Raw genomic sequence first — 27,711 nt, forward strand, 5'->3', positions numbered from 1 at the left:
GGTAAGGTATTTCTCCTTGAAAAACTATGTATACATACATATATATGTACATATATAAATAGATATATAGATAATATTTTCTGTGAGCAAGTGGTAAAATTATTTTTAAATCCAATAATCCAAGCAGAAGATAGATTTCTTGATGTAACAAGCATAAGACAAAGTAGAGACATGATAGCAAGAAGATGTATATTCAAAAGTGGGCTTGAAATAACGGGAACTAGCAGACAGGACTTGAGCCATCTGGGAGAAGACAATAAAGATTGTAATGCAAGTCATTTGGAGAGAAATGCATGATGAAGTTGGCTATACCTCTAAGAAACTGGAATCATATAGTGGACACAAACAGCTTTAGGAAAAAACAAAATATCCAGATACCAAGACTGCCTAAAGGCTTAGATTCGAGTAAGAATTTAAGGGGCACCATTAGTAGCTAATAATACCTTTGTTCAGCTTAATGTGGACAAAAGCTGAATAGTGGGTTCACATCTATAATCTCAGCACTCAGGAGGCTGTGATAGGATTGTGAGTTCAGGTCAATATGAGCTACAGTGTAAAATCTGAGGACAGCCTGGGATATATAGGATGACTTTGCTTTATTTTTTAAAAAGTATATGAAATAAATTCTTGAGCATGCTTACTGCTTATAAGGGTAATGACATGGCCTTAAGGAAGAGCCAGTCTCTGTCCTCTGAGACCTGATCAGAGGACTCAGTGGGGAGGCAGTGTTTCTTTTTTTCCCTGTTCTTTTAAGGGAGTTTTCTATGCTATTGCTACTCTGTGTTGATATGGACAGAGATCTTCTTTTAATGACCTTTGTCAACTCTGCTGACATTCACTAATGTTGGGCTAGAATAGCATGTATTAAAAAAAACTTGTGCAAGTTAGGTTTTCATTTGTTCACTATAATAACTTACTTAAGAAACTCTCCCTGTTGTTTCTCTTTGGATTACTACCCTCCCCCCAGTGACTTTTAAGTTAGTGGTTTATTACAGTTAGAATAAACTATTGAATTTTAAAAATTATAACTGGTAGGGCCGGGAGTTTGGCCCAGTGGTAGAGTGCTTATCTAGCATACATGAAGACCCAGGTTTGATTCCTTTGTACCATATACATAGAAGAAGCTGGAAGTGGTGCTGTGGCTCAAGTGGTAGAGCTCTACCCTTGAGAAAGCCCAAGGACAGTGCTCATGTACTAAGCTCAAACCCCAGGACTGGCAAAAAAAAAATTGTGACTGGTTAAGAACCCTGTTTCATGATACTTCTTTAATTATACTGTCCTCTAGGAATTCCTTCGTTCCCTTTGGGAAGTGACTAAAGAGATGTCCTGTAGAAGATGGCATCTCTGGCTTCATGTAGGAAAGAAGGGTTTCTGAAGATTTCATTCCTACCTAAAAGAGGCCGAGAAAGTATCATTGTATATGTCATTAAAATGGAAGATGAAGCTCAATGATCTAGATATTATTTGTAAGTTATATGAATCTCTCATTATTACCTTTTTCCATAAATCTGGCTTCTTGTCTAGTGGATTGATAATACTATTTTCAACCTAATGTGCTTGGCCTCAGGACAAAGCTACACACCTCTGTTGGTCAAAATGCCACCTTTGGCACCTCACGGGGAAACACTGAGGAGTATATGCCCGAGCTCTGGAGAGAGTCTTCTCCCTGGAAATATTAACATCAAGGTTCACTTTCTCAGGATCTGGGATATAATTTTTATGGAGATGTCTGTCTTTAAAGAAAAAAAGGTGATAATGAGTCTAGGGCTGAATCCCAAGGGCTTAATCCTGAGACGGTATGCTGAATGCATCAGTGAAAAAGCTTGTTGAACTCTAATTATAGCTGGAGTAAGTTGGCTTTCAAGAGAGCCAAGGGGAAAACACTAGGGAAAAAAAAGAGCACAAGCTCCAAATATAAATTATTATCATTGTTTAAAAGTATGTTTTGAATGTCTAACAAATTTTGCTAAATTAAACAATTTATAGTGTTCTTAGAGAGGAAGTTAGAAAGGTTACTAAAAGAAAAAAAAGAAATGAGAGAAAACAAAATCCCAAAAGATGTTTATGAAATTAAATGTTCTGTTACACTGATTTTTGTTTCCCTTCACATCAAATGTTAAAGAAGCTGTTTGCGAAGCCTCTTTGCTGATCATTTTTTTAGGCTGAAAGAAAAATCAAGGTTGACTTCATTGCCTGGGGCAGCTGAATCACTAAAAAATATCTTGGGTCCTTTTGATGTTTAGTGCCTACAAAAGTTCTGAGAGACCTGAGAAGGAAGAAAGAGAAGAGGGATTTGCAAGCAGTATTAGAGAAGCCAAGTTTTATTACTATTATTTATGTAAATTATTTGCTTGAGGGAGAAGACTGCTTGCTTTCATGTTCTGTGCCACTCCAGTTAATACACCCTTGTACAATGTCTACTTCCTCAAATAGGCAGGGATGGGCATTAATGCCAGTTCTCACAATAAACAGATAAAATAGATAAATAGATAAAATAGTTAAAATAGATAAAAATCAGACTATTGTGATCTTATAACATGGTAGTCTGTTTTATTAGTAAATTATAAACCTAACATACTAGTACAACGCTTTGGGATTCTAAAAGATTCTTTTTAAAAATTTGGGCATCAGAAATTATACATACCTTTTGAGGATTTTTAACCTTTGAATAAACCTAATCATACATGCTTATTATTTTCTTACTTAAAAAAAGAAAAAAAAAACATTTCTTACCAGGTTCTGGTAGCTCCTCACTGGAGAGGACGAGGACCATGGTTCAAAGCCAGCTCAGGCAGGAAAGTCTATGAAACTCTTATCTCTAATAAGCCAGCAAAAAAAGCCAGAAATGGAGCTATGTCTAAAGTGGTAGAGAATTAGTCTTGAGTAAAATAGCTAAAGGATAGTGCTCAGGCTCTAAGTTCAAGTCCTAAAAAAATAGGAAATGTCATTAACAAGTTTCGTTTTTTTTAGAAACTTACATGGGATTAAAAAATTAACAAAAGCTTTCACTGTTGTAAGTTAAACCATAAGCCTGGGGTTCCCTAGTTATAATCATTAAACAATCATTTAGGTTCTTATAAATTTAAAAAGTATAGTATATATTAATTGAAAAGTTAAATTGCACTTGCCATTAACCATCTGTGAGTTCAAGGGTCACTGTGAGAATTACCTAATTTGTATCAAATGGCAGACATAATTTCTTAGTGAACTCATATGGGATTTGACAACTTCTGTATAAACAGAGCCTTTGATGTGTGTTTCTAATTACTCTGAAATTTGTTTTATGTGCAGAAATATGATGGTTATACATGTATGCACATAGTGCTTTCCTATACAATTGTTAAATAAATCAATGTATAGAAACAATTAAGCAAATAAATTCTATATTTCTTACCTAACATTTTAACTTTTCCGTTATCACAAATAATTCCTGAAGCCATCCTATTGTTCCTGGCTCTTCAAAGTCATGATCCTAAAAGTCTGCATTGGGGATGTTGTGAATTAATTTGGCTTTTGGCATTCATGGCTCTTGATTGTCTGAAGAAACCAGACATCTAGTTCCCTAATGATTCAACTTCTTCAGCTCTTTTTTTGTCTAAAAGTTTTACATTTTTTAACTGTTGGGATAACGTATAGATTACAGTTATATTCATCAGGTAGTGGGTACATTACTTCTCACATTGATACCCCTTCTCATGTTTTTATCCCCATTTCCCTTCCCCACCCCTCCCAATCATCTTGTTTCCCCCCCTTTCCTTTCCTATTTCAAATAACAAATAAACATATATACAATAGACCAGGTAACAAAGTCATATACAGTAACAACATAAGATTAGATATAAGTGGAAAAAAGAGAAGAGAAATAACAGTACATTAAGAACAACAATCAGACAAAAAAAGCTCTTGTTTCTTTATCCTAGAGTTCATTTCATTTAGTCTCATCCTATATGACTTAGGTGGAACAACATTTGAGGTATTGTGATCCTCTGCTAGGAAAGTCCTAGATGTGTACTATTTATTACAAATGAGGGAAACAATTGAACCTATGTTCCTTTGGATCTGGCTTACTTCACTTAATTTGATTCTTTTCATGACTATGTTACAAATAGTGCTATATTCAGACTGTAGAAGAAGAGGAAGAACATCACAAGTCAGGAGCCAGGGACAGAGCAGCTGAAAAACAGGGAAAGAGAAAGGTAACAAGATACTTTGGAAATAGTCTGCAGTCCCATCTTCTATGCCCTGCAAGGGAGGAGAGCATGAAGCATCCATGAAAAGATGAGCTAGGTGCCCTTGGCATCAATACATAGAATTGCATTAAATGAGTGTGGAATAAGAGGTTATACCAATGTGACAGGTTAACATTGAAGAAGATATTTTTTACTCTCCCTTTCTTAGAGAGCTATAGTGAGATACTAAGTTAAGATACTATGTAGAGAGGGAGTCTTTAGACAGAGCTTCTCTGAGACTTTCAAACACAAGGGACAACCGTGGCATAGGGAGCCTTGCCATTGAGTCTGGATGGGAGATGACTGTGAGAAATGGTCATGGAAAAGGAGGGGAAAAGCAAACAAACAAACAAAAAAAAAACAATTAAACACCAAGCCTGTGAGGGGCGTAGTGCTTGCCCTGTAGCCAACTAGCTGCATGTGCCTGCTGCCAGAGTGCTCAGAGCCAGAACTAGAGGATCATGTGCTCTCCCCTAGCCTCCTCCCTAGCAGTTCATAAGGTGGTGAACTGCTGGGTGCAGTCTGTTAACACTGAGACTGGCTGCCAGAGTCTCAGACTTCCTCAGTTCTTCATTGCTTGTATTATACAGAAAGAAAAAGCTGCAAGAAAGAAGTGCCAGGTAATCTATAAAGGCAAGTGCTCAGTGTAACAGCAAATTTCTCAACAGACACTTTAAAAGTAAAGCAAAGAGGGCATGGAATTATGTCATTCAAGCCCTGAAAGAAAAATAGCTGCCAACCTAGATTACTGATGCAGCAAAGCTATCATTCATATTTGAAGGAGAAATTAAAAACTGATGGCATGCTAAATGAAAGGAAATTATAACTACTAAGTTAGCATTGCAAAATATGGAAAAATAATCTTACAGAAGGTGAAGATACACATAGCAATTGAAAATGTAGGGAAGAATGAATCGGTTGTGGGACTTGAACTCTGGGGCTGGGTGCTAACCTTGAGCTCTTCAGCTCAAGGCTACCACCTAACCAACCCCACCAAAGTTTGCTTACAAGAAATGCACTTCTTTATAACAAAGACAAACATGAGCTTAGACTGGAGAGATGCAAAAGGTTTTCTAAGCCAGTGGGGCCCTACAAACAGCAGGACTTCAAACCAAACAAATTAGAAGAGACAAAAGCTGCTTCATACTAATAAGGGGAATAGTTTGTCAAGGAATATAGCAAGTGTTAACATCTATAAACCAACTTCATTAAACAAACACTCCTGGTCATAAAAATCACTGATAGACTCCAACAAAATAATAGCAGATAACTGTACTTTCACCATTAGAGGGGAGGAGTAGACCAAAACATCAATAAAGAAACTTAGAATCAAATGACACTATAGATGAAATGGGCATAACAGTCATGCACAAGAATGTTCTAGCAACTGTAGCATGCATGGTTCTTCTCAGAAGTCCATGGAGTTTCATCCAAAATAGATCATTTTAGAATCTAAATAAACTTTTAACATAAAATTTAAATAACCTCTTGCATTTTACCATACAGAATGAAACTAGCAATCAACGCGAGGGGTGGGGGAGAGGAGGAGAAGGGAAAGAGGATGGAGAGATGCTTTACTATTGAATGTCAACAGCACCAAGCAGGAATTTCTAGTTTGCATCAGTCCTGAGGCATGAAACCATGATGTTTAATTCTCAAATGCAAATGAGTGTGTCTAGGCTGCAATTTATACCTAATGTTGTCTTGATAGCCCTCTAATGTGTCCCCAGACCAGCCTTTATAGAAATGTACATGTCTGGAGCTCTACTCACTGCTATGGCATCAGAGACTCTTCAAGTGCCATCCTTCAGGTGACTCTGATGTAAGCTCAAGCTTGACAACCACTCAGCTGTGATGCTGTGGTTCTCCATGCAGGTTGCTTTTTTATTAGCATCATCTGGGACACTTTTCACCATGGTCCCGTTATCAGATTCTGATATTAGTAGCAGGATAGAGCCCAGGATTCTGACATCTGAAGGGTTTTGTTGGTGGTTTTTTTTTTTTCTGTACCTTCCATTGATTCTAATAGCAGTCATAGTTGAAAAGCAGTATCACAATCTATCACAGTCTTCAGTACCACTCTATTTTAAGACTTCATAATCAATTCAAATAATTTATTCAGAAAAACTATGCATTTTACCAGAGTATTAATTTAAATAGACATATACATTAAAAATCCAGGAATTATGTAAAACAACCTTTTCATTGTTTTTCTCTACTATTGTACTTAGAGCTGTGTTTGACACCAAGTAACTTATGTCCTTCAATAACTATGTGTTAATTTAATGAATTAACAATCAGTGAAAGAATGGGGTTCCAATAGCCTCACAGAGAGCCAGTAGGCGCTCTGAACTGGAAGAATGGTCTCTGTTTGGGGCTGGCAGGGGTTCCTATGCTTCTGGTTCTGCAAATGTGCTTTGAGTCATCTTTGTTCTTCCCCATACCCATCTGTACCAGGATCTCACAGCCTTGTGCTGGGATTCACATCATTATTTGCAGAAGTTGGGCTCCGCCCATGCCCTCACCAGAATTCCTCTGGTGTAGGAGTGTTCCTGGCTGTGGATAGCTCAGAGGGGTTATGCCATGCATGGTGAACATCTGCTCATGCATTCTTCCCTTCACTCCCCTCTTTTATATGAGAAGTGCTGGCACCTGGCCTACCTCTGTTTGGATGTGACCTTTGTTTCTTATCCCAATAACCTGTGGAAAATGGAGACAACGTTTCACTTGCTGGGAAGAATCACCAACTGAGGGGGTTGGAGCCAAAACAACAAAAACAAAAAAGGATTTCCCAACAGGCAGAAACACATCCCCCTCAATGCTAGCCCTGAAACACTGATGACAGGAACGCCTCTTGTATGGGCTTGCTTAGGGCTTTTCTGTTCAGTAGTGACTTCAACATTAAGTAGTAACTTTGGTTATTAAAAGCCTTTAATCACTTCCCCCAAACATTTTGGAAGTGTTCAGTCCTCCTGGAACACACACCTTAAGAGCTGTTTCTATGCTATTTTATTTATAGCTTGTCTTTAGCCTCCTCCCAACTCCCCTCTTCCTCCTCTCCTTCCCCTTTTCCCTCCCCTTCCTCCTCCTCCTCCTCCTCCTCCTTCTTCTCCTCCTTCTTCCCCTTCTGCCTAACTGTAGAACTTATCACTATTTCTTACTGAGGAGTATTTTCCACCATTGGTTGCTATACCTATTGAGACTGAATCACCTGTGACTCCACATAGCAGGAAAGCCACAGTGTTGTAATTTGCTCATTTCTTCCTGAAGTTTCCCTGAAGCCAACAGAAGCTGCTACTGCAGTTCAAGGTGTTTTTCAAACTACCTGCATTTGTGGACCCACTTCTTAGAGCACAGTGAGTGCATAGTCTCCCATATGACATATCAACTCTGCATTTCTGTATGAAAGCTTACTGTCCCTTCAACTTCATTCAGGCCTAGAGGTTTAAGTAAATTCCTTTTCGGGTTATTGTTAATGCTGTGTTCAATTCAACAGCAGCTGTTGCGTTTGAACAATATGATGCTGTTCCTCCCCTCAAGAGAAGTGCAAACTGCCTCTTGTGCAGTGCTTTCAACCTTTGTGGACTCAGGGAGCGTAAAATAGACTGAGAAATGAATGCAAGTTCCTATTTTGGAATTCAGAGCACAACTTAAAATCTATTGAGTTTAGCCACTTCCTGACATTGACTTTCATGGCAACAGTTTAATTTGGAGAAAGTCTGCTACCTCAAATGGCTAAAAGTATTTATGTGGAAAATTTTCCAAATGATTGACTTTACTGTGTTGCTATTTTCTTTCCCCATGAATATGTGAGTGTTTGGCCTTCTCCCAAGAGCTTTTCTGCATCACTTCTCTTTGGGCAAAGAATAATTTTCCTAGCTAGAGTAGAAGGACAAAGACTTTCTCCTTTTAAAATAAGGTTGAGTTTAAGCTATAGCATCTGTAAAAATGAATGGGTATGTGCCCTCCTGTCGGGCTCCTTCGTCCCCAGTCCCTCTCGACTAGTCGGAGGGATGGGGAAAAACACACCCGGACCAGTCCAAGCCACGAGAGGAGAGACCCATTGTCCTCCCGCACTCAGCCTTCCTTCCCTGGAGTACGAACAGAGATGCCACGCAGCTTCTCTCTCCAAAAAAATCCCCTCCTGAGGAAGTCCCTCCAGCTAATATACCCTCACTCTAGGTCCCAACAGAGTGATAAACAATAACACATTTGTAACCAATCGTAATCAAGTCTTGTGCCCTGCCTCTTGTGCCTTGCCTTGTCTCAGCAGAAAGTTATTAGACATGGTGTTACTCAGCCCCCAACATTTCCCCTGTCTTTATTTTAGAGAAAAAAAGAAACCTAGAATATGTGGGGCTACCATCATATCAGATCGACTGTGCCTGTCTTAGGTGTCTCCAAGCTCCCTAGTCTTCTTACCCATCATGGGATCACCAAGTCCTTTTTACCTGGCTCCTGTCTTAAGTTGATAGGCTAACAGCTGGGACTTGCCCGTCTTTGACTACCAGCCATCCATTTAAGCAAATCAGACCTGAGGGGATGCACCTATTTCCATGGGAGCAGATGCCTGTTGTATTAGCATTCACTTTCTGGGTTGACTTTGTAGGCAAGCAATATTACAATTATAGAGCATAAAAATAAATCCAAACCAATTGATCCTGCCCATCTTTGATCAAGTCCCAAAATAGTCTCAAGTAACCAATCACTCAAAGTTAGAATACTAACATGTGTCTGATTAACAATAATTATTTGTGTGGCTTATTCAAGGCATTCTCTGTAGGAACTGCAGTAGCAAGGGCAATACTCGCGGCAGTAATGGCAGCTACAGATGTGGCAATGGCCACCACCACGGCCAGGAAAATACCAAAGTCTCCTCTACTGATAAGTGGGAAAGCATTCTCCTCCGGCTGTACAGGCACTGGTATATACTGAGGGGCTCTGACTACAACAGCCAGAGAAAACAGGGAAACATTCCAACATTAACTAAGAAAACAACATTATTGAAAACAATAGAAAAAAAGACTATCACACAAGCCATAGGGAATAGCAGGGCAATGGAAGAATTAGAAGAGTCTTCCAATCCTCCCCTCCTTTTTGTTTTAAACTACTGTCTCACATGTTTCTAATTTATCCCATCTCACCTCCCAAAAATGACTCTGGTCCCTTCATTTTAAGGGGGTTATGGATGAAGATCCATTTTCTGTAACTTCTTCAAGCTGACTCAGGGGCGTTGTCTCTATATTTTGCCAGGAACCCTAAAAAGCTTTAGCCTGTTTTCAACTATGGGCGATGGCTCCCTATTTTGAGATTCTGCACCGAGCACACGCTTTCTAAATCACTAAGACTTAATTCTTTCTCTTTCTCGAGTATTTTTCCAAGCATCTCTGCGCTTCTTTTCACTTGTTCTTAAACTGTTTACTCCCATATAAGTTGCCATATAGTTTAGACTTAGATTTACCCAATCGCCTTTATTTTTCAAGTATAAATTTATCTATTATTTAGCATGCTACTCACGCAAAATTAATATCGGTCGTTCCGGTCTGAACCCATTTCGGTTCTATTCTAAAATCCCTTATTCCGGTTCTTTTTCTGAACCTCTTATTGCCTCACCCTTATACTGCTCTGGCTAGAGACTCCCGTGAGGTTCCTCAGTGACTCCCTACCATGCCGAAGTGACCTGCGCTTTGGAGGTGATCTGGGAATGATTATTGCCTCACCCTCGCGAGGTTCCTCAGTTTCCCCACTGTGCCAAAGTGACCTGCACTTTGGAGGCGGACTGGGAATGATCTATTAAAATCTTTTACTGTTAAAACACCTAGCTGCTTCTGCTGTGTTTGCCTCTCCACTTTGACACAGCTGCAGCCTCTTTGCCTTTTTTCTCTTTAGATTTGGGAGGAGTTTTTGGTTTTCAATTTTCTATTTTTTTGCCTTTTTTTTTTTATGGGTTTTTGTCTTTCAAGTTTCTCTGGTTTTTCAGTCTTTGAGGAGTTTTTCTTCAACTTTTGTAGGTAGTAGCTTCCCTTTCTCTTGTTTATCTTGTTTGTCTTTCTCTTTGTCCCTCTCTTTCTCCTTGTCTTCCTCCCTGCCTTTTTCTTTTTCCCTGTGAGCAACTTCAGCCTGCATTTTCCCTTCAGGTTTCCCTGGCCCTTCAGTCCTTCCTCCATGTATCTCTCACTTGGCTCAACTCGCCAACAGTTTCATGATAAGCACTCTTTCCGTGCCCTTTTTGTGCCTTTTTCATGCCCCACATTGGGCGCCAGTATGTCAGGGTCCTTTGTCCCCAGCCCCTCTTGACTAGTTGGATGGATGGGGAAAAACACACCCAGACCAGTCCAAGTCACGAGAGGAGAGACCCACTGTCCTCCCGCACTCAGCCTTCCTTCCCCAGAGCACGAACAGAGATACCACGCAGCTTCTCTCTCCAAAAAAAAACCCTCCTGAACAAGTCCCTCCAGCTAATATACCCTCATTCTAGGTCCCAGCAGAGAGTGATAAACAATAACACATTTGTAACCAATGGTAATCAAGTCTTGTGCCTTGCCTTGTCTCAGCAGAAAGTTATTAGACATGGCATTACTCGGCCCCCAACATCCTCTGTCCTTAAATTTTCCTACACAGGTGGTAAAATTCATCATATTAACATTTAATTTAGTAAGCTTCCTTCAGTTCTACCCTATGTCTCTGCTGAATCTCTTACTGCCTTTCTCCCACTAGTTGTGAAGCTATCTCTCTACTACTGGCTGTTATGTTATTGCATTTGAAGGTGGTTTCAAATCACCTGCAATAATGTACTCACTTCTTAGTGTAGTGCATACAAAATGTTCACCTATCCTTTTGGACAATAGGGCCATTTATACCCTCTCATTTTGTTAAGGAGTTTTATTTTGTCCCTTCATTTGGTCCTAGGCCTACTTGTCTTCTAGTCTTACATACTCCTCCTGGATGACACTATGTGCTCCCGGGTACAGCTTCCTGCCCATGCTTTTGATGACTGTCCTCTCCATTTCTCCAGCCCTGCTCTCAAAAGGTAGTTCTTTGTCCAAACCAAACCTTTATCCTCCTTTTGCCTGTTCCTCTTTTAATTTTCCAGGATTAGAGAAAGACAGCATGGTTTCCTCTGCCGGGCAGAAACCTTACATTCTTTCTGTCTCTCTTTCCCTCCCAGTGAGATAAACTAACCTTTCCTATTTATTTTATTTCCTCTGTATCTTTTAAATTCTCATATTCTCTGACTTCCTAGCAATTTCCCTCCTGCTGTAGGTCAGAAAACAATCAGCTTTTGTCTGAATTGCTTCTGCCCATTCTATGTATGGCAGAGGACTTTATTCTGATCATTGTGTTTCTCTGATTAAAAGCTCTCACTTTTAAGATGAGGGGAGGGGATGGGGGAAGGGAAATGGGGACAGAAACATGAGAAGGGGTATCAATATGTGAAGTAATGCACCTTCTATCTGGTGAATATAACTGTAACCCTTCTATTAATTACAATAAAAATATATATGAGAAAAAAGTTTTCACTTTTGCATCCTATCTTTACTCTTCATCCTGAGTTCTTGAGGTCTATCAATCTTGCATTGTTCCTGCTTGGTCTTCCCAACTTTCTTTCTAGTTCTTCAAATAGGCCGTGCTTTCTCACATTTGGACTTCCATGTGTTATACTTTCGTCTCCTTCTCCTTCTCATTTTCTTTCTTTCTTTCTTTTTCCTTCTTTCCTCCTCCTCCTCCTCCTCCCCCTCCTCCTCCTCCTCCTCCTCCTCCTCCTTCTTCTTCTTCTTGCTCTTGTTCTTCTTCTTCTTCTTGAATGAATATGCCTGGCATATTCATTTACCTTTCCTGTCTTTTCTTTTTTTAAGGTCTGAAACTGGGACCCAAAGCCAGTACCTGACACTTTTGGTCATTTGGCTGGTGTTCTGCCAACTGAGCCATGCTGACAACCCCTACCTTTTCTTTCCCTAGGTTAAAGTTTGTTCCTTCGTTGAGTCTCAAATTCAGATGCTCCTAAATCTAGCAAAGGTACTTCTCCCAAAGGCCTCTCCCTCATTGTCCTATCAGAGAGCGGCCAACCCTGAATTCTAATTGCTTTAGTTTTCTTACTCTTAGTATTAGATTGTGAGTTCTCCCAGGATAGATCTCCATATTGACCATTGTGGTCCAAGTGCCCTACCCAGTGCTTGATTCATGACTGGTGATTAACTCAGTAAATGGCTGTTAAATGAGCCAATGAGTTTCAAGGTAGATATGAGTTACCCTTCTCTATGACAGTGGTGTGTGTGAGCTCATTTGCAGTTTCTTCCTCACTGTCAACCTCCCCTGGCAGGAGCAGCTATTACTTCCCTACAAAGCAGAGAATGAAAAAACTTTGTTGCAGACAAAGCAGCCTATATATCCCACAGGAAGAGAAACTTTCCCAAGGTTTCCACAAATTAGCATATGGTAATTGCCAAGTCCCAGGGTATCTTTTAATTGAACCCTCACAGTAGTTCACTTAGCTTGTACTCAGTGCTTAAATTGAGTAGAACCTCATTAAAAAGGTTATGTCATGGCTTGGTGATATTGGAGAAAATGAGAAATCAAGCACTCTGTGACATGGAGGACACAGGGAGAATTCTGGACTGTAAGTCTTTTTTTGACTGTGAATCTTTTTTTTTTTTTTTTTTTTTGCCAGTCCTGGGCTTGAGTTCAGGGTCTGAGCACTGTCCTTGGGATTTTTCAAGGCTAGAGCTCCACCACTTGAGCTCAGCACCGTTTCCAGTTTTTTCTATGTATGTGGTATGGAGGAATCAAACCTGGGTCTTCGTGCATGCTAGGCAAGCACTCTACCACTAAGGCCAAACTCCCGGCCCCAGACTGTGAGTCTTTTAATCCACTCTTTCTGACTGTTCTTACTCATGGTATTGGAGAAGAACTGGAAGATGGCCATGATCTCCACAGGAAGCTGGGGTTTTCCTTCTAAAACCCTTTATAGATTTCTGTTCCATGAGCATCTACCACCTATTTTCCATGTTTTATCTTTCCCTGTGCTTCTCCAATGCCAGCCTCCTGAGCTACCAGTTTGCAAAGAGTTCCTTCCCAGGAACTCTTAAAACATGACTGTTGAGCTCGTCCCACCAGTGTTTCCCTGTGCCTTCCTGTCTACATGTAGCCTTAATGCTGCCTTTGCCAGGCAGAACCTTTCCCTTTTCTGTGACCTTTGGTGCCTATCATCCAATATCAACGCCACACTTACCCTCTCAGCCCAGATGATACCCCCTCCTGTGTGCTGTGTGCTTAGGATTATTTCCCCCTCTAAATTCTAATCTTTCAGCCCCAGTTCAGATGCTGTTTTGTCCTTAAAGCTTTCTCAAATTCCCAGGAGAATTCATTCCTCCTGTCTTAATTCACTGTATGCATGGTTCAGGCCTTCTACACAGCAGGTCGTTATGCAATGCTGCTGTAAGCTTCTTTATGACATGCTCACACTATCTGGCTAAGGATTTGGTACACAGTAGATATTTAGATGGGGAGAAGAGAGATCAAGGGGAAATGAAGGAAAATAGAAGAGGAGGAAGGAGGGGATGAGGAGTAGGCTTGGTCTCTGAGAGCAGTCATGTTGAATTTGATTTTTGATACTGTCACTGGATCTGAAACTAAGTTATACCATTCATCTTTGCTTCCAAAGGGATAAAATGGGGTCTGTAAAACAGGAGAAATGAAGAGTATCCAAGCTAGGTGCCTGTGGCTCATGCCTGTAATCCTAGCTACTCAGGAGGCTGAGATCCTCAACCCCCAGAAAACTGGAAGTGGCAGTGTTGCTCAAAGTTTTATAGCACTAGCCTTGACCTGAAGGGCTCAAAAACAGCACCCAGGCTCAGAGTTCAAGTCCCAGCCCCCCCCCCAAAAGAGTAGCTCAATATATAGTTGTTGTGAAGTCTAAATAAGCAAAAGTCAACAACAACAACAAAATAGAAATGGGCATTTGCAAGAGAGAAGGGTGAAGACAAGGGGAGAAGGGGAGAAGAACAAAGGGGAAGGCAGGAAAATGCAGGCAGGAATTCATTTTATAGCACAAAATTGAGAAATAGAAGGGAAGGAATGGGTCAAAGGGGGTAGAAGACGTTCAAGTGGTGACATAGATCATTATACAATAAGCTGCTTTGTTAAATGGCAAAAAGTTGGAATATATAACCTAAAACTAAAATAAATAAGGGGTGAGTGGGGAAGGTTAGGAGTGGTAGGTGAGACTGTTGACAGAGGTGACATTTGTCAAGACGTGCTGCATTCACAAACTGCTTTAGTGAATGGCAACTCCTTTGAACAACTAAAGATAATAAAAATTCAGAAAAATAAACAAAAAAACCCTAAAGCACTTAGCATAAGGCCTAATGCACAGTGAAACCTCTGAACATGAAGGATTTAGAGAAGGTACCCTTATCAAAAATGTTGGTGTGTGGTCTAAGAAAAAAGACATTTGTGACAGATTTCACAGAGAAAGCTAAATGTAAACTGATAATAGTAGAAGACAGTAGAGAACTTGGGAGCTTGCTTATTTATTTATTTATTTATTTATTTATTTGGCAGTCCTGGAACTTGAAATCAGGACTTGGGCACTAACCCTGAGCTTCTTTTGCCCATGGTTAGTACGCTACTATTTGAGCCACAGCTTTACTTCCAGCCTTTTCTGTTTATATGGTACAGACAAATTGAACCCAGGGCTTCAAGCATGTTAGGCAAGCACTCTACTGCTAAGCCACATTACCTTGGTTTTTATTTTTGTTTGTTTGTTTGTTTGTTTTTTAAAAGATATATTGCATTGCTATACCTTAAGAAATGAAAGGGGCAAGAAGATGGTAATGGAGGTTGCCCTAAAACAAGTGACAGAGAATGGCCAAATTTGTATTATTAAAGTGTTCTTTAAATGTGTCTAGGTTAATATCTGATTATTTTAAGGGGGATGCAAATCTAATGAGAAAGGAAAGTCATGTTTATGCTGCCATCTACAGATGTCCATGTGTAATGTTTGAAATAACACACACCCACTCTGAAAATACACTCTTGACATGAGTTAATATATATGCACATGTATACTTCAAATTTTAGTAAATGAAATAATATAGGCATGTTATTATCATTTTTTACTTTGGTCCTTAAAATGTTTACATTTAATCCAGAATGCAGCCTTTATAACTACTCAAATTATGTTAAAACTTGTCCTCAAAAGACTGCTGCAGTGACTCAGGGGTGGTCTGGTCAAGGCTTGGTAGATTTGCTGCAGCTGTGGCAGCCATGGTTTAAAAGTATAAAGTATCCTCCGTGCAGAAGGAGATGAACTAGATTTTACCCCAGGCTTCTCTGTGCTCCTCTGGTTGTTAATAGCATTACTGTAAATTGAATAGACTTGTCTTTCATTGTGTGGCTATGGGAAATCACAAACAAGTAAAATTGAAATGGGCACAGGTGTCACTCTGTCACCTCTTCAGCACCCAGCTCTCTGCTGCCCATATCTTTCCCACAGTCTCACCAAACTTACCTGTGTGCTCTTTGTCTTTTTGTCTTTGTTTACTTTTTTAGGGTTAAATATAGACAAGAATTGTTGGAGAGACGTTTGATGGAAAAAAAGGAAGCAGCACTTCAAGAAGCCCATGAAGAAGAGGAGAGAGGGAGGCGATTAGAAGCCCTTCGGAAGCAGGTGTGGGAAATTTCATAGGTGGTTTGTTAGGTTTTTGTTTCTGTTTTAATGTACTCTTAGTAACATTATTATTAAGAACAAACTGTAATTTAGGTCACTGAATCTGTTATGAAAATAACTTATCCGAATTGGAACAGTGGTCTTTGTGGGAGGGCTTAAGTTTGTAGTGGAGCATTTTCTATTTCTCTCTATATTAAAAGAACATGTTCAGTGTCTTTTAAGAAAAAACACTGTCAAGATTAAAATGTACCCACATTATCCTAGATTATTTGCTGAAAGCATCCATTTGCAAGGTGAACCTTTTATCTGCTCAAAGGACTTTATTGTATGCAAGAAAAAAATGTGATAGAGCAAGATAACCAACTTTGGAATGGGAATCTCAGTTTGGAAATCATCCCATTATTAACAAACACACTAAAAATACTCAAAATACTATTTTGTGAGAAACACAAACTCCTACTCCCTTGCCTAATAAAAACAGGTAGTAAGTGGCAAAAACATAATTTAAGAACTTGGGAAATGTGATGAAATAGTCTTTTTTTTTTTTTGTCAGTCCTGGGGCTTGAACTCAGGGTTTGGGCACTGTCCTTTGACACTTTCTACTCAAGGCTAGTGCTCTGTCACTTGAGCCACAGAAGCACTTCTGGCTTTTTATATGTATGTGATACTGAGGAATCAAACCCAGGGCTTCATGCATGCTAGGTGAGCACTCTAACACTAGGCCTCACTCCGGGCCACTGGTAACTTTTTTAGAACTGTAAAATATTAGCCAATAGCAAACATCTGTCTGTTTTCCCATCCATGTGCATGAAGATCATACAGCAACATAGATGAGAAACTGACCTTGGGTGACATTCATAAGTTGGCCTTGGTTTGCCATTCTCTAGCAGAGTAAAGTTAACTGATTTACTTAACTCCCCTTGGCCCAATTTCCTCATTTGAAAAATGTGAATAATGATAATAGTACTTGCTTTGTGGATTAAACATGTTCTTCTAAATGCTCTTAGGTATCACTTGGCTTAATCTTAAGAGTAACTATAATGTAACAACTATTTTTGTCCCCATTTTATAGAACAGGGAAGGAACTGAGGAGTTACAGAGCCTAAGTGTTTTTCAAAAAGTCACACAGAATTTTAATGTGAGATGGGATTCAAAACAAGATGGTCTAGTTAAGTGAAAATATAAGGTGTAAACTCAGACAACTCATCAATCATTGTCCTCATCAAGAAATTAGATTGTAGACATAAATTCAAAGCATAAGGATTCTGGTCATCCTAGACTTGGCAAAATTCAAATTACTCAATTACTAACAATTTATATCCCGGCCTTTTGGGGATAAAATAACTGACATATTCTCTTTCAGAATTTCACTTTGCTATTACTCAAACAAAAATAAATAAAATGCCATAGTGTGCAGTTATTTGATAATGATTAGGATAAAATCTCTTTCTGCATATAAGTTCTTTGAAAAAGAAATATTGGAACCGTTATCTGTAATCAGTGTTTAGAATTATAGTCTAAGATACTTTATCCAGGAAACCTACAATGATTATAGTAGGTTTACCATCCTGTTATTTTATTAGGGTTTCTAGACGGCTTTAAAATGCCGTTTATATCACAATAATTCTTGTAGTATTAAAAAGCAGGTGCTGCAAATGCCGCATATAATTTACAAAATCAGCAGCTTCTTTTCATTAAGATGAAGATTTATGTGATCATATAGGACAAGGAAATTTGTGTTTAAATGACTGTGCAGTTTTGGAATAGGAAGAGGAAAAATGATTTATTGTAGTCCTTAGAAATCTATTTGCTTAAAATCTTTTTAAAGAAAGAAGTCTAATTGCCTAGTACAATAGAAATGTACCCATCTTTAGCACTCACAACACATTTGGCTTTACCATGAGGGATACACTTTAGATTTATTAAATCTTCAAGAAGCTTTATAACCTAGATTGTCAGCAAGTTAAAATGTGTGAAGTTATGTCTTTTTTTCCCTCTGGTTTATCCCTTGTTATCACTGTTTTTTTATTTTGGTACCCTGTGTCTTGTGTATACATTTATCTGAATTGGAAAGAGGAAGAGCAAAAATAAAATGGTGAGACAAAGGACAAAAGGTGAACCAATGCAACAGTGATACTCACAAGACAATATGTTGGAAATGAACTTTTACAACTTGTGGAGAGGAAATCAGGAGGGAGGGAAAGTGGAGAAAAATGAAGGGGGAGGAACAGTGTTCAACAAAAAATGTACTCATTGCCTTATGTATGTAACTGAAACCCCTCTGAACATCACCTTGACAATAATATTAAATTTGAGAAATTAATTTTAAAAATATTTTTAAAACCTTTTGATCATATACAATATGATGAACTTCTATATAAGATTCCCTGTGGCAGGCATCTGTGGCTTATACCTGTAATCCTAGCAACTCTGGAGGCTGAGGTCTGAGGATCTCAGTTCAAAGCTAGGTTAGGCAGAAAAATCAGTGAGACCCTTATCTTCAATTAATCAAGAGAAAACTGCAAGTGGTGCTGTGTATCAGTGGTAGGGCACTAGCCTTGAGCAAAAAAAGCTCAGGGACAGCATTTAGTCCCAGAGTTCAATCCCCACGACTGACAAAAAAGATTCCTCATGAAATTTATTAGAAATTTTCACTTGGAATTAATCATTAGCAAATAACATTTGTTTTCTTTTGTTTTGTTTCTTGGGATGAAATTTAGGTCTTTGAGTATGCCACTGACCTATAACTAGAGCCCTAACCATTAGCAAATCATTACAATAATGTGGCCTTTTATATTTTGTTTGATATATGTCTTAACTCCTTTGTAATTTTGAAGGAATGACCTAGTTTTCATATTGTTTTTTCCCTTGTCACTTAGGTTGCATCTTTAATAAAATTTATTTAGGGGTCATTAATATTTATGCTGTTTTCCAGAAGTAGTTAGCTTGTACCTTATTCTCAGTGGTCAAATGTTTCATTTTTCAGGTTGCTGTTGTCGCTCAATTTGATCCTGTTAGGATGATGTCAGATACATTGTCATGGAAAGCGAGGACAGATATCGACACTGATGAAGAATTTACTCTTCAAAAGCCACTCTTCACATTGAACACATATAATGAGCAGCAGGTAATTATGGGAATTAATTTGATGGATGCAAAAGCAATGATGGGGAATATGAAGATCTATGGAAGTATGTATTGGGTAACAAATTATTTTCAATATTTACCTTGAACTATAGCACATAGTAGCATGATTTTTACTGCCTTAGTGATAGCACATAATGACTGCATATTTCTTAAGATTATGAAATGGATAGTGGGTGGTGATGGAATTCAATAGTTCTGAATCTATCATCGAAAACTATTTTTGCAATAAGAATTAACTTTATAAAGTTCTATTCAAAAGTTGTGTTAATGTTTTTATAGTTTGGATATTTCTCTGTGGTATTAAGAATTTATATTTAAAACTGTAACTCAAATCCTGTTAAATAATCAACTGCTGATACTGAGGAGGCAAAGCATTTAGAAATGAAAATGAATAGAAGAGGGCCAGGAGTTTAGCTTAATGGTAGAGTGCTTGCCTAGCATGCACGAAGACCCAGGTTCGATTCCTCAGTACCACATACATAAGAAAAAAAAAATCAGAAATGATGTTGTGGCTCAACTGGTAGAGCTCTAGCCTCGAGAAAGCCCAAGGACAGTGCCCAGGCCCTGAGTTCAAGGCCCAGGACAGGCCAAAAAAAAAAAAAGAAAATGAACAGAAGATAATGCATGAGAGCCAGTGGCCAGTGGTAAAATATAACATTTGTTGGGGAAAAACCATTGAAGAATTATTTAATCTAGAAACTTAGGAGTCGCAGTACCTGAAACTGGGATGTGATTTAAAAAGAAACAAACAAAAACAACTAACTTTTAAGTGGCTAAAAGGAAGGGATAGATGGTGGATGGGAGGACATAAGAATGAATTGATATTACTCAGCTTTAAGGAGAAATTAGTAGCTTACAAATCAAAGCTGAGAACCTCAGTACTTATTTTAAACTGAGTCACTTTCAGTTATCTATTGCTTGTTGAATCTTTGGTCTCTTAACTATGCACTGGATAATTTGACAGAGAACGATAAGTTACACATGTTCATTTCCTAGTTGAACAAACCTGTCTGGAATGTACACTTTATATCACTTTGTATGAGCGGTAGCTTGGGCTACAACCCAAACAAGATAGACTGGTCCTGCCAGAGAAAGGAGCTGAGGACCGTGGTTGGGAGAGAAAGTCAGATAGATAGAAGTATGTCAAGAGGATGAGATCAACTCTTCAGTGGGGGGGTCTAAGAACTTGTGACAAGGGAAAGGAATGAATGCTCTCCCCTTACTGGAAGATTAGGGAACAGATCAGAAAAGGAGCATCTGAGTGCTACATTAATCCAGAATTTCAGGTAGATGATTTTACTAGAGATAAATTTTAATAAAAGGAAAATGAGATAAAAATGAGCATATATGTAAGGAGAGACATTACTTATAAGGATGTGTGATATATCCACATACAAGGGGCCAAAGTAGGAAAGACAGCTAGGGCCTGAAAGAATTGAAGTCAAAAGTCCCAGTGGGTAAGTGAGGATTTTACCAAGCTGACCAGGGTGGAATAAGGCCCTTCTGAGTATGCTTTCAGTGTGTTCATGGTGAGTTATACCAGTGACCCATGGCTGTAAACTGGCATGAGACTTTAAAGCACGTAAATTACATATTGACTACATAATTTATGCTTTAGTTGGGTTTCCCAAATGGAAATTTGGTGAGGATTGAAGGAAAAGTCATTTTTTCTGTCTGGGTTGCTTAAAAGTTCCTGCTTTGAGAGATTTACAATAGAACAAAATCTAAATACATAAGGCCATATAGTATGATGCTAAATGAAAGGACCTCCAGGATATAGAAACAAAAGCCATATGATGAGTGATTGCTGTCCTTAATGTACTATGTTATCTCTCATCTCTTTTGCCGTCCCTTGGATATCTCATGTTGTTACAATATTTTACCTTGTTCTCTGATATATTTTATATATGCTTAATTGGTTACTTGAAATTGGATAAGGAAGAGGGAAAATCAAGATGAGCAGGATGGGGAAAGGGGGAGGGAAATGAGGACCATGACATGAGAAAGGGTATTAATGTTTGTGAAGTAATGCACCTTCTATCTGGTGAATATAATGTAACCCCTCTATTAATTATAATAAAAATATATGAAGGAAAGTTCCTGCTTTGACTTGGTAGCTTTGTTCTTATTCTGATAAGACAATATTAGCAAGTTAGGAAGGGGAAATAGGAACTAGTTTGGGATAAGGAGGGATTTTTGAAATGTAAGGTTTTTTCTTAACTGGTAGTTCCAAGATAGAATTAAGACACACCTCAGAAGCTGTACCTTAGGTTGTTCAGGAAATAGCGGAGGCTACCTGAACATTTTGAGTTAGCCTAGGTAGTGTTAATATTATTTCACAGCCTTTTAATGGTCATGTTACATGAATACATCTTAACCTCTTTAAACCAGCAAATTAGGAGCTCAACCAATTCAAACAGAGCAGTGGGGCCTGCTGTGTTAGGGATAAGTAGGGAATAGCCTGCCTGCTCTGTGTGCTTGCTTGCCAGATTTTTGGCAGATGTGCACCCTTTTGCAAAGTAGGAAATTCTGTCTTGCTGAGATAACTCTTTGTTTTCATTTTTTAATATGACTCCGGAAGTTTGTGGAAAGTATATTTATAACAGGCAGCAGAATCAGGTGAGGTCCTTTAAGATGACAGAAGCCTTGTAGAAGTAATGTCAAAGAGGTCACAAATGCTTCTGACTGAGAAAGTTGCGGCTACTGGCTGGTCGGAACCTAGATAGGAATTAATATCAGGAAGAGCCTGCATTGAAGATTATGGTCCACAACTACTATTTATTGTTTGGGTGTATTTGTGTATGCTATTAAGTTCTTAATATTTGTTTACTTCATCTATAAAATAATTATTTTCAACATCCCTGGGAGGATTAGAAATAACAAATAGCAACTGTCTAGAATATTGCCTGTACTATGTAGTAATTCAATGAGTTATAGTTGCTATGTGGTACTTCTATTAACCACACAAGAATGCACAGGGAAAACAAACCTGGAGAGAAAGAGAATTTGTTATGCTCACATCATATTTAGAGTAAGAATGTCTAGTAGATATTTTTCAGAAACTGATCAGCAACCTCTGGAAACTGCAATTGGGGCATGGAGTTTCAACTTCATTTATATTTTTTATTTAAAAATAGAATAAGTAATAGAAGAAAAATTATATCACTCAATCCTGGAGCTGAAGACAGGTGAATTGTGGTCATAACTGAGGAGGAGATAGCACACAAATTGAATGTGAATCATTGGGAATGGATAAGAATGAATAGAGAGACTGTACTAAGACAGATGCATGGGTCAGCTCAGTTGATGGCTTCTCAGATGCACAATTCCGCACTGTTCTTGAACTCATCCTCACATTGCCTTTGTAACTAATAGGTTGCCAAGTTTTATTGATTCTTCCTTTTAGTATTTCAAAAAGCTCTTCTTTGCTACCAAGTTTAAGCATTTATTTCTTCATGTCTAGACATTCACAGTTGATTCCTAACCACTTTCTCTTGCCACCTTAATTTCTTCTCAACTTATCCATCTTCCTAAGCAACTCTTGTGACTAAAATAACTTATTTTAAGAACAGAACCACCCCCAACCCAAGTTCCTTCACACTTATGACATGTCCTTCAAGCCTTTTGAATTCAAGAATTCAACAGGTGATTCTAATCATCTGTTCTCTCAGAGTACCTCAATTACACTCAGTGTTCTGCCCAAACTTACCCTGTTCCCAGAATTGATCCACTTCTAAGTTTGTATGTGACTTCCTTTCTGGTTCAATCTCTCTTTCTCCCCTTCTACATTATAGAAGACTAAGTTGGACTTTAACATTAACTGGATTGATTGAGGTAGAGTAATGCCATGTTTTACAACTCATACAGCATCTGCCACATGTTTCCACAAACTGCAGTTATCTCTATATCTTACTACCCCTATACGTTTAGGGGGATTCAAATCCAGGTAAAATGCCACATTAGGTAAAATCCGTATGTGACCACATTGTTATCATGACAAACATTATCTGTTGACATTTCATATTCATAGAAGGGAAAGAAGAATCAGGCCCAATTGGCTATAAATGAAAACAGGAATCAATTTACTCATCTGTCTACTCCTACTTAGTGTCAGATTGATGGAGGCATTTTCTAATTCTGTTTAAAATAGAAATCCGACCTTGAAGAAGATTCTATTGATTTTATTTTTCAAGTAGTGGACATGTATTTAAACTTAATTTACATATTGCTAAATGATGGAGAAATTTAAATGTGTTTAAACACATGAACAACATTGATGTACTGATTAAAATACATTTGTCAATGATAACCTATATTTTATAATTCTAGCCAACAACAATCAATAATAGTATTGAACAAAATCTTATTTTATCTCATCTCTTAATCATTGGTTGTATTATGTTTTGATTAACCTAGCATATAATATTTGGCACAACCTAGGTTGGAAACAAGTAACAGTCCAGAAAGTGATAATGTCATAAATGTGTGGACATTTCTAGTAAAAAAAATCAGAAATTATAATTACAATATTCATAAAACTTATTATGATCTAAATAAAAATTGATTCCTTGTATTTTATTCCTACAGATAATTTCTGATCCTAGACTTCGCTTTGAGTTAGCACTTCGAGAGGCGGGACTTCATAAAGCATTGTATGTCAAGGAAGTGTTACCAAAAATCAGCCCCCAGAAACCTCCAAGAAAGGACATGAAGTCTACTGTATTTAAAAGCTAGAGCACATATTCAAATCTCATTATATGTAAACAATACTTTTCTTTGAGAACAATAGTTACCATTTTCTAAGATTTAAAAAAATATAGAAATTATAGCATCTATTAAAACAGCTTTTCTTTTATGCTTTTAAAGAATTTTATGCACTATCTTTTTACATTTACTTTATATTTAATATTATCAAATTCACCAAAAGTATGGCACATTTTGGTAGGTAGCCTATCATTTAGTAAAGTACTTTTTAAAGATTGTTATCACATAAAAGAAGCTCAAAATATGCCATTGTGAGAATTATAAATTATGTAGCTTCCACCTGCTAGTATTCATTTCTATTTGTTCTTTCAGAATTTGTCTTTTTGATTATGGGAGCTTCCTTTACATTAATACTTTTATTATTTCTTGATTATGAGTCAGCCTTTCTCCAAATTTAGAAACCAATTTGGTGCACCATGTTTACTGCAAACCAGTCATCAAAACAATTCCATTTTGTAAATTATCCCTTAATAAATTGGAAATTAGAAATAGCACCTCAAGCATAAGAATACCTGTTTTAGTTTTAGAGAAATGTTTTTGAATGTATTTAAAAGGGACATTTAGAGTTCCAAAACATCTAAAAATATTTAGATGATTTTGTAGGAAAGAAGCATTTCAAATGAAACGTGAGCATAAAATTCTGCTATTTCTAAAAAGTGCTTAATGCACCTAGCTAATCAGTGTTGTTAATGTTGCCATGGTTACGGTTAGAAAGATAATCACTTTATATGCTCTATTGCTGGTTCCCTTCATTTCCCACCCACTTCCAGCCCAGGGGTTGTAATCACCAGCAGTTTCTGGAATAATATACAAGAAGGAGAAAAGCCAGGCTGGCTGGTGGGTTCTTTATCTTTATAATTATTCCCAGAATCAGAATAAGTAAAACAACAAGTCTACCTTGTAAAAATAAGTTTTCACAGGAGATGCTGTTGGAAACCCCATATTCACATATAATACATTCTTATACCTCTCCGTTCAACCTTCAATGTTGTCATAACATCTCATAAAAGAGGGAAAAGGATCATTAAGAAAAATCACAGAGGGCTGGGTGTCAGTGGACACTCTAAAAGAGTGGATTTTGAAGATCATGGTTCAAGGCCAGCCTGGAAAAAAATCTTAGCAAGATTTCAACTCAACAAATAAGCTAAATGTGGTGAACTGTGCCTCCCATCCCAACTAGATGGTAGTTATAGGTAGGATGATTACAGTCTGAAGCTAGCCCTGGGCAAAAACATGAGACAGTATCTGAAAAATAACCTAAAGCAAAAAAAGGGAATGGGAGTTGTGGTTCAAATTGTAAAATGCTTGCCTCCTTTGTGTGGGGCCTATTTTAAAAAAGAAAAGAAAAGAGCAGGGAGTAGTAAGTGCTGGCGTTGGTCTTGAAGATGTCTTTTGGAGACTAATGTTCTTTTATGTGCTCTAACATAGACCAGTGGAAGCCCTATCATGTCAGAGCAGATCCCACCAAAACAGCAAGACATGGATGGTACTCAGTCTACAGTCCTTGCCATTAGCAATATCCTTCCCAATGCCCATAGGATCACATACGAACTCCAACTAATTATCAGCCCAATGACACATTGCTCATGGCCCAAGACTACTAGCTGGAGGATGTGCTGTAGATGACATTGCCATCTAGAGAAATTAAGACTTGATATATTGTGGGTTAAGTGGAATTGAGAGTAGATATTTGGGTATCTGTATCATTGGCCATACCCCAACTCAGACTCATCATCACTTTCTTTTTGAAAGATAATAGTATGCTTAGCACAGTATGTGCTTTCCCTTACATGCCCGATCATTGTGACTTTATGAGATTGTTATTCCAGTTTTAGAGATAAAGAGTCAGGTTCAGAAAAATAAAATAATATGCCTTCAATCAGTTGTTTTCAAATAGAGACTAGTGAGCAGTAACTAGCAGGGCCTGAGCACTGTCCTTGGGCTTTCTAAAGCCTATAGCTCTACCACTTGAGCATCAGTACCACTTCCGGCTTTTTTCTATGTATGTGGTACTGAGGAATCAAACCCAGGTCTTGATGCATGCTAGACAAGCACTCTACCACTAGGCCAAACTCCCGGCCCGACTAATATTTTTAAATGAAACAAAATAAGAGGTAGGCCCTGGTAGCTCATGCTTGTAAACCTAGATACTTAGGATGCTGAGATCTAAGAATTGAGGTTGGAAGCCAAGTGGACCAGAAAAATCTATGAGACACTTATCTCAAAATAAACACCAAAGAGCTGGAAGTGGAGCTGTGACCCAGGTTGCCCAAGTACTAGCCTTGAACAGAAAGAGCTTAGGGATAGTGCCTGGGTCCTGAGTTCAAGCCCAAAGACTAGCACAAAATTAATTGATTAATTAATTCATTCATTAAAATGTAATATCAGAAGTTCAAATGATTAAAGTATGAGAAGGTAGAAATACTTTCTAATGTAACCCCCAATGAAATATCAATATGTACCCACTAGATATCAACAATACCAAGAAGCCCACAGTGTGAAGTGGTGACAGAACAATAGGAAGTCAGACTCACCTGTAGCTGAAGGCCACAGAATAGCAATTCTATGATGTTTCTAATTATTTTGATAGTTTATAGGTCCTTTGTAGACTTTTTATATATCAATGTAATAAGTTCCCAATAAAATAAAAAATTATTTAAAAAGCAAATGACAAGTATAATTACTTAGTATTTGAATATATTAAATTATCATTAATTTAATTTCTGATTTAATGGGTTAGGAAGACCATCCTTTCCTGGAAATCACACTTATCTTGGCATATGATAGGATCCTTTCTATTTTCTTCCTTCCCACTCCATGTTTCTTCTATACTTTGGCTTTTTGCTACTTTTCTTGGATAGCTCGAAAACCAGAGAGAGGAATATGCATATTTGGTTATTTGAAATTGGATAGGGAAGGGGGGAAAACAAAATGAAGGGTGGGGGTGGTGGGAGGGAACTGGGGACCAGGACATGAGAAAGGGTATCAATGTATGTGAAGTAATGCGCCTTCTATCTGGTGAATATAATGTAACCCTTCTATTAAATACAATAAAATATATTAAAAAAACAGAGAGAAGAATTCATACCTAATAGGCTAACCTTATGGCATAAAATGTGGTGGTGATGGTATGTGTATGTGTACATGTGTGTGTGTGTGTGTGTGTGTGTGTGTGTGTGTGTGTGCATGTGTTGTGTGTGTGTGTGTGTGTTTGTGTGTGCTGGGTCATAATAAAAACTATTTCTGAGGCAGAAGATGGCGCTGAGACAATAGGGATGCTGCCTAGCTCTCTCCCACAAAAAGAGAGAACCAGGGAGTCCCACGAGCCAACTACATTAAGAAATCCATAACAACACACTCAAGAAGCAACGGAGAAGGACTCAAACCGGAAAAGAAATCCAGATGAAGCTCACATCCAACTTTCTCAAAGAATTCGGAACGTGAGGACCCCTCCCCCACCCCTAGCCGCCGGCTCCAAGCCCTGAAAAGCCAAAGCGGAGGGTGCCGGACCGGACAGCCCAGACTGCTGCAGAAACCAGCATAGGACCAGGCCAGCAAGCTGCAGAAGCAGCAGAACCCAGACACAGAACCAGAACAGCAAGCAGCGGAACCCAGACGTGGACCACAGGCAGCAGCGGAGATCCGAGGGGAGTGAATGATTCTCCAACACCGTGCAGCACCCACAGCAAACACAGAGGAGTGAGTAGCCCAGCGGGTCCCCAAACCCATCAGGAAAGCAGAGCTGGTGCCAAGCTATAAACTTAACAGAGACCCCTCCAACACGCCTGAGAAAGACTGGCAGGAGCAGGGGGGCAAGGAATTTAGAATCCTGTCCCTTCCCTCAACAGCCCCCTCTCCCAGGCCATTGACTGGAGACTGACAGGCGGGCAGATGCTAAGACCC

General features: G+C 38.5%; 1 protein-coding gene across 1 annotated transcript; it reads left to right on the top strand.

Annotated features, from left to right (window-relative positions):
- The first annotated feature begins 1,416 nt into the window (after positions 1-1,416).
- Positions 1,417-23,831, top strand: LOC150056327 (coiled-coil domain-containing protein 148-like). Its single transcript, XM_090342797.1, has 4 exons — positions 1,417-1,466; positions 15,780-15,897; positions 18,884-19,024; positions 23,632-23,831. The coding sequence occupies exons 2-4, from the start codon at positions 15,817-15,819 to the stop codon at positions 23,776-23,778; spliced, it is 369 nt and encodes a 122-aa protein (XP_090198923.1). The 5' UTR covers positions 1,417-1,466; positions 15,780-15,816; the 3' UTR covers positions 23,779-23,831.
- Positions 23,832-27,711: the final 3,880 nt, after the last annotated feature.

The sequence above is a fragment of the Megascapheus bottae genome, chromosome 12 (assembly GCF_031878675.1).
Source record: "Megascapheus bottae isolate mThoBot1 chromosome 12, mThoBot2.hap1, whole genome shotgun sequence".
Lineage (NCBI taxonomy): Eukaryota > Metazoa > Chordata > Mammalia > Rodentia > Geomyidae > Megascapheus > Megascapheus bottae.